Genomic DNA, 10,696 nt, shown 5'->3' with positions numbered 1-10,696 from the left:
AACATTCAAAACAGTAAGAAGAAAAAAGCTAAGCACATGGAAAATTATGAACTACAAGTTATTTGTGTAAACTTTTGTAATGATAGCTCACAAACACATGAATTAGAGAAAAGCTAAACACGTTAAAAACTCTATATACAAGCAACTCCAACTCCATATGCAATCAATACACAATTTTAGCAAGAAAACCAAATTTGTAATGTGTACAACGTGTGAACAAACAACAATGGAAAGGATAGTATCAACACAACATGGACTCGCCACAGTTTACAGCATCATTCAATTGACAAACATCTTGATATTGAAAATTTGATCAGTACTGTTGTCCAATGCCTCCAAGGTAATAAGTAAACTCATTGTTATCCATCAAATGTCATTCCTTCGTTCACTCAATCATTCCGCATCTTCAAATTAGGGTTCATGAATTTGTAAATCTCATTATAAATTAAAGTTTCACCATCAAAGCACACAATCAACAACATATCCAAATTAACCTTCCATCGGTTGTGGTGGTGATGTTTGCAATGACATTACGACTAAATGTTAGGGCACAGTTACAAGTTACACACAAATAAGGGAAGCACATACCTATAAGCTATAAGTTGGCATACAGATTGAGATGTTCAGTTATCTTCGTACAGTCGCAGAGAGATGAAGAGATCATTTATCATTTTCCATTAGTTGATCTTCACTGGGAATTAGATGTTCAATGATCTTCGCAGTCGTAGAGAGATGAAGATATCAACTGAGTCGTTCGCCGTTGATCGATCTTTGCTGCGAATCAGTCGTTAACGCAGTCACAGAGATATGAAGAGAACAAATTAGGGGGTGTTTGGCTTAGCTTTTCACAGCCAAAAGTCCTTTTTGTAAAAGAAAAAAAAACAAAAAGATATTTGGCAAACTAGTAACTTTTGGAGTTTTAATACATAGAAAAGCAACTTTTTGGAAAAGTCAGGATTTCTTGACTTTTTGTAACTTTTTGGAAAAGAACTTTTGAGCTTTTAAAAGCTAAGCCAAACACCCACTTAGTCATCGAGTGGAGGGAGTGATTGAGAGTCGCGTGTGGGTGAGTCGGAGAAAAGGAAGAGCTAAAATGAACAAGATGAAGAAAAATTGTTCCAAATGACAAAATTGTTAAGCTATTATGTATTGGCCTTTTTGCCCCTTTTTATTTTGTTAATATAAATGAACAGAGCTAAAACAATAAGAATAATTGCAAATATATATATATATATATATATATATATATATATATATATATATATATATATATATATATATATATATATATTGTTTCACCAATTATTTTATCATAATATGCTCAAATCAATGTATGGAAATATATGCTTTCTTAATGGAATTAAAATAAGAAATAAAGAGCTTTCCTTCGTATGGAATATATAATTTCCATACTAAATAATATGCTGCTCAATATAAATTTGTGTCTTCTTTAAAGTCAAAATTTTGACTTCTTTAGATAATTGTACAAAATCCATAATTCTTTAAAGGTCAATGTTGACCTTTCCCAGTGACTAATATGTTGCATATAATCAATTACTTTGAACAAATACCCATTGAACTCTTTATGCCCCTCTGTGTTGCAAGGTATACGATAGTTCTCATAGAAAACAAATGAAATGTGATCATAACCAAATTAATTTGAGATTTAAGCAAGACCAGATTAATTTTTATAAGATCACCACTGATTTCTATTCACCCATTTGTTTTAATCTCTCATCATGCCTTTGTCTATTAAATACAAAACAATAGAAGGTGTTTATATATTAAGTTAATGTATGTCTTTTTTGTAGATATAGAGGAAGGGCGAGAAGGTAATTTGGCGAGTAGTTTTAGAAACAGGTGATACAAAGCTAAGGGTAAATTTTTTTTGATTTAAGAGTAATAATATCCATAGCCTCAAAACATGGGGATAATGTTATTATTATAAAATTAGCAAATATATGTTATCAAAATCCAAAAATTGCAGTTAAAATAAATAAAATTTCAAAACAATTAAAAATAATTTTTATTTTTGTTGTTGAGTTTTCAAAGGTAATTGTTTATTTTTAATATTATTTTTTTCAACAATCTTCTATATTTTGCTACGAAAACATATTTTGTAACTACTAACTTGGCTACGGAATTTTTCGTTGCCAAATACCTACGGAGTTTGACTTTGTAGCTATTTTGAAATTCACCTTATCGTAACAAGGTACATAGCAAATTAGCTACAAATTTTTATTCTGTAGCAAATTTCCCTAACAAAATAGCTACGGATCTCAATTCCATAGCTAACTAGCTACGTATTTTTATTTCGTAGCCAAGTATGTAGCCAACTAGCTACATACATGGATTTTGTAACAAGTTCCGTAGAGAACCAGCTACAACCAAAAAATTTGTAGCACTATTTGTAGTAAACTAGCTACAGATTTTAATTCCGTAGCAACTATTCAAGATTTAGCTACGGAATGCAATTCCGTAGCCATTTCTGTAGCAAATTAGTTACAACCAACCGTTTTGTAGCATATTTCGTAGTAAAATAACTATGAATTTTGATTCCGTAACAATTTTAGGTAGCTATTTAAGATTTAGCTACATAATGCAATTCCGTAACAAATTTTGTAGCAAAATAGCTACAACAAGTCGTTCTGTAGCATATTTCATAGTAAAGTAGCAACAAATTTTGATTCCGTAGCTATTTAGAATTTTTCTTGTAGTGTACCAAATACCAATCCTCATCATCATCACCAGATGGAAGAGATTTCCCAGAAATATGCCCATATGTCAAGGTACCTCTACACATGTTCGAGAAAATCTGACGCCAAAGTTTATACTTGGAACCATCAACATTCAACTTAAAGCTAAATTGATTGTGTACGTTTGTGAGAGTACATACGAGACTTAACTTGGATGGAGTAGTGGTATATGAAGAATCCGGTATTGATATTGAGAAAACACACACAATGTCAAAAGGAGAAAACAACAGTAGTTGGGCAGCAACCTAACAGCAACAATGGGACAAAATCAAGCCACGAGATCAGAAACAGATACCCCGCCAGCAAAGGATCAATAATGGTGGCGCTGCTTCATCCAATCGACTGGGATGTACAGGGCTAATTAGAGAGCAGAAGTCCGATGGTGGGGAGGCACATATGAGGCGTTCTGTGAGGCAGCGATCGCGCGTGATGACGAGGAAAAAAATATCAGCAGTTAGGAATTGTCAATTATAAGCCGTACGTGAGAATGATGGGTTGGAAACCCTAGCTTTGATACCATGATTCTGGGAAAAGCCTCAATGATTAGAGGTGTAGATCAGAGGCATACGCATAATATATTTATATATACAAAAGTTCAGAGGCATATGCAAATATATTTATATATACAAAAGTTACAAAGAGGTCCCTAATCTATACAAGAACATACAAAAATAATATAAATTAACAGTAATTACTATGTCGACAGCTCTGATTTACAGTCAACGGTTTGATACATTTCTAATAAGTAGATCTGCATTGATCCATACACAATCTTTGCATCAGTAAAACGTAGTTTTGGTCAAGTGAAGCTGAATCTTTCCATACGAATCAAATCCGGTCCTTTTAGACTTTGGAATTATGCAATTATGAGATCTGTTTTTCAATAAAAATAGCTACAAGCTAAGTTCAGAAAAAGTAAAAACTATACATATACATGATACAAAGGAAAGAGAGTGTTCGGCAAAACTAGCTGGTAGCGGATAGCAGATAGTTGGTAGCGTTTATGTTAAACCCTACGTGAGGTAGCTTTTGGATTTGGAGTGTTTTGTTTAAACTAATCGCTAAAAGTTTCTAGTGTCAAACAAGACTTTTGTTCAAAACGAAGCGTTTTGTCAAACGCTAGAAACTAGAAGTACGGAACATGGCCAAATACTAATCTATACAAGATGTCATGTATGGTGAATCCTATTTAACTTTATAAGAATAAGTCAAACGGTTGATTCCGCATCACTATCTTGTGCATGTATTTCAGAAGATCTTCTTAAGATGTGCCTCCATACCTGCATCTTAATTTTGACATGTAACTTTTCACGAACAATACGAACCATGGACACCAAAAGGGCAAATGCCATCGTCACACCACTGATAAGGAAGAGACCACGAAACCCATACAGATTCAAGATTTTCGGTGAAGGAGAAGAAAAATCCTTTGACATCAATGCAGATTGACGTTTTAACCATTTATCCTCTAATGCTTTCAATGTCCCGTCTTCCCGCATCTTTGCTATCTCAGTCGACATCTCTCCTGCCAATGGTGAACCTTTCTGGAATGCCTGCACACTTAGCTACATCAGACATGTAAAGAGGATCGAAATAGAGTTACGGAAGAAGACTAAAAGATTAAGACTCTGATATATAGAGAACACTTACAAAGCCGAAACCATTGGTGGTGGATGCTGTTGAGATCAAGGAGAAGTCAGAAGTTGGATACATTGCAAGGACTGATTTGACGTAAAGGATCTCATCGATGATTGCATCAACACCTCCACTTGTTAATGCTTTGACGTAGGCCTCAGGTGTATATAAGTTTTCAATTTTGGCACCCCCAAAGTTCATGTTGTTAAAGGCAGCTCCTCCGAATGAAACACCCAAGAATCCAGTAGATGTCTCCTTCATTCCAATCTGTTGTACTGTTAAAACTGAACTCAAAGTTGCAGTGTAACTTGACGTGAGAACAAGCACCACAAAAACCCAGACAGTAACCACGAATCTTGATAGATTACTTTGCAACTTCTCCCCTGAATCATATGGTTTTTGTGGGTATTTGTTAGAAAGGTGATGATTGACATTAATGTTCAACAGATCAAAACTTTAAGTAAAATGAGATTGGAGTAAAGAGTTGGAGAGCTTACTGTGAGCATAAACAAGGGTCGAAAAGGCAAACCAGAGAGTTGTTCCGATTTGCTGACATGTAGAACCTTGAAATTCTTCGTTTATACGATGTTCGATAAACCAAATGACAAACCCTAAAAAAAGAAAGAAACAACCACTTGTGATCCAAAGATCTGCACTAAGAGGATCTAGAAAAATCCACATGTTTTTCTTGGCATTTCGGGCTATTGTGCCAGTTCCCAGATCACTGAAGGGCAATGTGAAGTCCACATAGACAGATCTATTTGCTGTGATTGTGATATCCCCAATAACAGCATCATATTCCTTAAGATAGATTTTGTCGATTAGATCGTTGTAATTCATTCCATCCTTATAAGGGTATGGAATAATCTCAACGCCTACTCCATAATCCAAGGCACTGAACGCAGCATTGAAAACATCCCCACAAAACCCACTCACACCCGATATATTTGTTTTCGGATCAACAGTAAGTTGTAGTAAATTAGGGAATGTGCCGAAATCTGGAACCAGAATTCTCAGCTTCTTATTGCCATTTGTTTCTAGAATCCTACGCTTTGGAAATGTTGCACTACTCCCTCCTGGCCAAATAATACTTTCCAGGCCATGATTGGAAGTGGAATTCTGTTTTCCTATTTCTTTCACAAACTCACCATTCGCAGACATCATCATCCAGAACCCTACCCTCCTACCACCTTTACCAATCACATTTACAACTTCCATGGCTTTGGAGATGCTTCTCCCATTCATAAGATTGAATTCACCACCTAAACCATGGAACTTGACTCTTAACATCTCATCCAAAAGTGATGCATGTATTGATGAAGACATGCCAATTAGGGTTGTATGTACCTTCTCAATAGCCATGGCGAGTGCATAAACTGCATCATATGCCCATATACCATTAGAATCTACCTCCTTGTACTCCATAAACGGCTCCAAGGCATAATGTTCCTTTCTCCATTTCGAAACAAAGTTATGAAGCTTCCTTGATGCTGGAAAATACGATCTGAAACCCACAGCCCCCTGCATTGATTTGATTGCTTCAGCATCCATGGAATCCAACAAGTTGGTAGTCTTACTTGTTATGATCCACATGTATCCTTCATCCATCATGCCCAACTCTTTTGCTTTGGAGAAAATACCAGTTGCCAGAGAAGGCGGTGTATGCATGACAAAAACCATGGCTTGCATAGTTTGAAGTTTTTGAAGCTCTTCACTTACTTGTTCTTTGCTAGCAGAGGTTGAAATTAGGCTAGTATATGTAACGTGTATATTTTTCTCTTGAAACTCACTAGCCATATAAGTAGCCATTTCTCTCCCGTTTTCAGTGTCCTCGCAGATAACAATCACATTCTTTGCTTTAAACAATTCAACCATGGCAGCAACGCCTTTGAACTGACTGGTTTCATCATCTGCCATTCGAAGAAGATTATGATTCTGATTTGAAAATGGGGTTGTTGAAAACGAAAGAATCGGTATGTTAGCTTTGTCTCCCAAAACCTCCAAGAATCTTGCTTCAGCCGTTGATTCTGGACCTATTATCGCTTGCACTTCAGTGTTCTCCAAAAGATCAAGAGCTGAATGTCGATGAACAGTATATTAGTTTAAAAAATAAAGGTTACAAAAAACAAAGAACTAAAAATTAATAAGAGAAAAGACTGCACCAGTGGACAACACAAGCAGGGGTTCTCCTTTGGTATCCCTGGTTGTAAAAGTTATCCTTGTTGTGTAGTGAGGATTGATTCTGTAAAAGTCAGAAACAGCCATGGTGATGCAACTACAAACGACCTTCCCAACCCATGAATCCATGTCAAGAATCACTCCCACCTGTATGTCCTTGTAAGATGGATCTTCATGTGCTGTTAGAAGGCTTTGAAAGCTAAGCAACATCAATAATATCAGAAATGGTAATGACCTGCAATACGCCATTGGCGACACAAAGTTTAAGTTTCCTGCAGTTCTCTTGGTACATCAGGATGACTAACACTATTGCAAGTGACAGAAAGATAATGGAGTCCTATCAAAATACGAAGATAAACAAATAAGAGAAATATCTGATAACATTTGACAGCTCGTTAGTTGACATTTGATTTTGAGCCTAGCCGCCAGGAAGATATTGACATTGACTAGAGAAATAAATTCCTGGTCAGAGCTCTTTAATTTAGTTTGAACTCTAAACCGTTGACTGGTCAGAGATATGAGAGCATTGATTTTTATTCAAACATTAATTCGTCCAACACTTCTAGTGCATCTATAGTACAAAAAGGATGGATCGAGTAGATTGGGTAACGGGTTGATAAAAAAGATAAGTTATCTGTCATACAACCATGCCAAGACCCATCAGATGAGCTGGCAACGATCCGGTTCTTCAGGCCGACCTGGCATGAAAAGAGGCCTGAGAAGTCCACTAGCTAACCAGGCCTTCAAAAAATAGGGACTGAGTTTTAAGTTTTAACCAAATTATCAGTTAACTTAAACATAAAACCAACTCGTTCATCTGGTTAAAGGGGTGATTTTTTAAATAGATTGCTATACTTCAAGTTTATTTATGTTCCATGTTTTGCGATCTATCCCACCTCCCAATTTTTTTTTATCCATAAGTTACACATACTTAGCCCTTGACTTTTATAAATTTGCATTTGAATCTTTTATTAATTGAATTTAGTTTTTAGTTTTCCCTCGTGACAATTCATCACTTAAATTATTTATATATATATATATATATGAGGTCAATTTAAGTTCTCATTTTTACTCCTCGCACAATCACTCGGAGCCTTTAAAATCAACAAACAGACCTTGGAATTAAGTATTTAAGGGAGCTACTTAGACCATTCCCGTTGGCAAATAAATGTGAAGTCGGTTGGCTACAAAGTTATAACAAAATCATGAAACTCCACCGACGGGTTTGACACACCAACTTGAGAGTTGACCATCTTTTTAATCGTCTAATACGCGTGTCACACACACAGTTATATGGTTAGATTTTTTTTTTTTGGATAAAAATTATTATCTAAAGAAATCTATAATTATCTTATTTAAAAAAATGTAAAAATTCTTAATCTTTTCTCTATAAATAGAATATAATATTGATATACTTTAAGATCTAATCTTGATTATCTATTTCTAATCTTGATTATCTATTTCTAATCTCTTTTGATTTCGTATTTTCCACCATGGATACTTAGTACCCAAAATGTATCTGAATATTGGAGACTCAACATTTATCAAGTTCTCACAACACTATGAAAACTCTCAGTTTTTCTTTTTCAAATCTAAATCAAGTTCATGTCTCATAAAACCACTAGCAGCAGAGTGTTGCTGCTGATGGAGACCGAAGGTAGCAACCGAGGGCTGCTGAAAACCGCTAGTAGCAGAAGAAGGCCTCAGATATGCGTGGCTGGCAGTTGACGCTGGCAGAGGTCCGAGAAACCTCGGTTGTTGAGCCAAAGCTGGACCGAGGGCAGAAACACCACCACAAAATGTTTGATTTTGTCCTTGAGCACGTTAAGAACATGCAAAACAATTAGAGCTAGTGGAAACATTAGAATTACTCTCTGGAAGCAAATCGCCCATTATTTTTGACTCTGTTAAATGTATTTTCGATTTTCCAATGGTGGATGCGGATGAGTACAGCGTAGCATAGGACATGGGGAGGCATCCCCAGTGGGATTAATTGATTATTCACGAGACTCATGAACGAGGAGCATGTTCAGGGACGGACGCACGCAGGAATTGACAGGAGGTGTTGCCGATTTTTTTTTTCCGGTCAAACATAATATAAAACCAAAAACTAATTCATTACGTCTAATACAAATAAGCGCTCCATTACATAAAAGTTAAAAACATAACAACAATTTATCATCTATTACAATTTAAATTTGTCCTCTTCGTGCGGACATCTTTTGAAACCGTTTCATTACCTTTTCATTCTCAACTTTCACAAGTGCTTCGGTCTCAACATAGCAAAGCAACGCATCGTTCAAAAACTCATCGCCAATCTTGTTGCGCAAGTCGGTCTTCAAGAGCTTCATCTTCAAAAAACATCTTTCTACACTAGCGGTTGCTACGGGTAATATCAAAACCAACTTTAAAAGCTTATAAACCAAAGGATAAGACCGATGTTTCCCCGTACTAACCATCAAACGAGAAAGCTCAGAAATTCCTTTCAAAGTGGTAAAATGCTCATCTTTGATGGAAGTGGTAAAATATCTCAAGTTGTCCTTCAAGATCTATCAAATCCAAATCATCAAATTCATACTTGTACAACTTAGCCAACTTCAACAACTTTGATTTGTCAAATTGTGAAAATGAATCACAATGGCTCAAAGCACCCATGTATTCTAGTAACTGGGTACTTGTTTCACTAAATCGATCCCAGTATTCCTGTCAGTTGCATATCCACCACCGTGTTGAAGATTTCAACCTCAAAGTGAAATCTATTGGTCTTTGTGGTCGTACGGTTTCTCGCATCAATATAAAAATCCTGCATTTCCAGAGTAGCAATATTGTGTGTTTGACAAAAAGAGGATACCTTTGGCAAAATGCTAGCAAACCCCGTGTCTCTTAAAGATTGCAATGTGTCCATTCTCCCTCTAACCATCGAAGCCGCTTCTAAAATGTCTAAATCTTTTTTTTTGAAGTTGCTTTGATAATGTATCCGTGAGGTGTAAATTGTCATACATCATATATAAGTAAACACGAACTCATAAGATTTAAAATATGCTAAGATTCCTAACGCTTGTTGGCGTTTGCCAATGACCCTCCATCCACTTTCACAAATTCTAAAACCACAAGAATATCTGCAAACAACTTCATAAGACTTGTGAGTGTGTTGAAATGTGAACCCCATCTTGTATCCCCCGCCCGAACAAGTGTAGTCTCTTGATTTAACCCTCTTCCCGTTTCAAGTTCACCACTACACAAGCCTTTTTGCACCCTTTGTCTTGCTTGTTCCTGTAGCAAGTCTTTTCTTTTACACAAGGCACAAACAACATTAACCACCAACGAAATTTGCTCAAAAAAGTCACTAACATTATCATGCTTCTTTGCTACAGCTACAACCACTAATTGAAGTTGGTGTGCAAAGCAATGTACATAAAAAATTGTGTCATTCTCTTGTAATATCAAAACTTTCAAACCATTGAATTTCTCTCGCATATTGCTAGCCCCATCATAATCTTGTCCTCTTATCTATTAAAAAAATTGAAAAATATATAAATAATATAACACAAAGCTAATTAAATAAAATTGAAGTAACAAAAAAGTAAAGAATAAATTACCTGACTAAAACTCAACTTATTACTTGTAAGTACTTCCTTTAAGGCGTTTTTGAGTGTCAAAGATGATGTATCCTTCACATGCACAACTCCAATGAATATTTCCTTCACAAAGCCAAGATTATCAACATATCGCAAAACAATAGTCATTTGCTCCTTTTTGAGACATCGCCAGATTCATCAACCAATAAAGCGAATACATCTTGACCAATCTCTTGACGAATAATCAAAAGTACTTCTTGTACAAAACATTGCACAAGTTCTTTTTGAATTTTAGGGCAAATAAGTTGATTGTTTTTAGGAGCATTTTCTAAAGTATTGTTGAAAATATCTTTCACTAGTCTCTCGAATGGCTTTTAACACTTCAATGTAAAGCCCTCTATTTTCCGAGTTAACCGACTCGTCATTACCACGAAATGGTAAACCGGTTTTCAATAAAAGTCTAACAACAATAATAGAAACACGTAATCGATCCTCAAGACTACATTAATAGCTTGTTTTTCTCTTAATAAAAAGTCACACTTTTCTCTT

At 35.7% G+C, this 10,696-nt stretch overlaps 2 protein-coding genes across 6 annotated transcripts; both read right to left on the bottom strand.

Moving 5' to 3' along the window:
* Positions 1-2,609: 2,609 nt before the first annotated feature.
* Positions 2,610-6,921, bottom strand: LOC111885505 (glutamate receptor 1.2). 5 transcript variants are annotated; one of them, XM_042898294.2, is made up of 5 exons: positions 6,554-6,894; positions 4,889-6,466; positions 4,407-4,774; positions 4,037-4,309; positions 2,610-3,280 (listed from the first exon to the last, which is right to left on the bottom strand). In XM_042898294.2, the coding sequence occupies exons 1-5, from the start codon at positions 6,816-6,818 to the stop codon at positions 3,221-3,223; spliced, it is 2,544 nt and encodes an 847-aa protein (XP_042754228.1). In that variant the 5' UTR covers positions 6,819-6,894; the 3' UTR covers positions 2,610-3,220. The 5 variants fall into 5 exon arrangements, with proteins under 5 accessions (XP_042754228.1, XP_042754230.1, XP_042754229.1 ...); XM_042898296.1 differs by lacking the exon at positions 2,610-3,280 and adding an exon at positions 3,361-3,629; XM_042898295.2 differs by lacking the exon at positions 2,610-3,280 and having other exon boundaries at positions 3,825-4,309; positions 6,554-6,716; positions 6,805-6,898.
* A 2,699-nt stretch (positions 6,922-9,620) lies between these two features.
* On the bottom strand, positions 9,621-10,315 carry LOC111885552 (uncharacterized). Its single transcript, XM_023881801.1, has 2 exons — positions 10,169-10,315; positions 9,621-10,079 (listed from the first exon to the last, which is right to left on the bottom strand). Exons 1-2 carry the CDS (start codon positions 10,313-10,315, stop codon positions 9,621-9,623), a joined length of 606 nt encoding a protein of 201 aa, XP_023737569.1.
* Between the last annotated feature and the right edge of the window lie 381 nt (positions 10,316-10,696).

This window comes from Lactuca sativa, chromosome 9 (genome assembly GCF_002870075.4).
Source record: "Lactuca sativa cultivar Salinas chromosome 9, Lsat_Salinas_v11, whole genome shotgun sequence".
In the NCBI taxonomy this organism is placed as follows: Eukaryota; Viridiplantae; Streptophyta; class Magnoliopsida; order Asterales; family Asteraceae; genus Lactuca; species Lactuca sativa.
The sequence above is the reverse complement of the archived record's forward strand: the minus strand, read 5'-3'. Positions and strand labels throughout refer to the sequence as shown.

Bases quoted from the DNA above. Each gene is read 5' to 3' on its own strand.
- LOC111885552 (XM_023881801.1), bottom strand. From the start codon at position 10,315: ATGACTATTGTTTTGCGATATGTTGATAATCTTGGCTTTGTGAAGGAA. The intron at 10,080-10,168 runs GTAATTTATTCT...TTTTTTTAATAG, and splicing joins ATAAGTTGAGTTTTAGTCAG to ATAAGAGGACAAGATTATGA.
- LOC111885505 (XM_023881747.3), bottom strand. From the start codon at position 6,818: ATGGCGTATTGCAGGTCATTACCATTTCTGATATTATTGATGTTGCTT. The intron at 4,775-4,888 runs GTAAGCTCTCCA...CATATGATTCAG, and splicing joins GACCCTTGTTTATGCTCACA to GGGAGAAGTTGCAAAGTAAT. The intron at 4,310-4,406 runs GTAAGTGTTCTC...CTAAGTGTGCAG, and splicing joins CCACCAATGGTTTCGGCTTT to GCATTCCAGAAAGGTTCACC.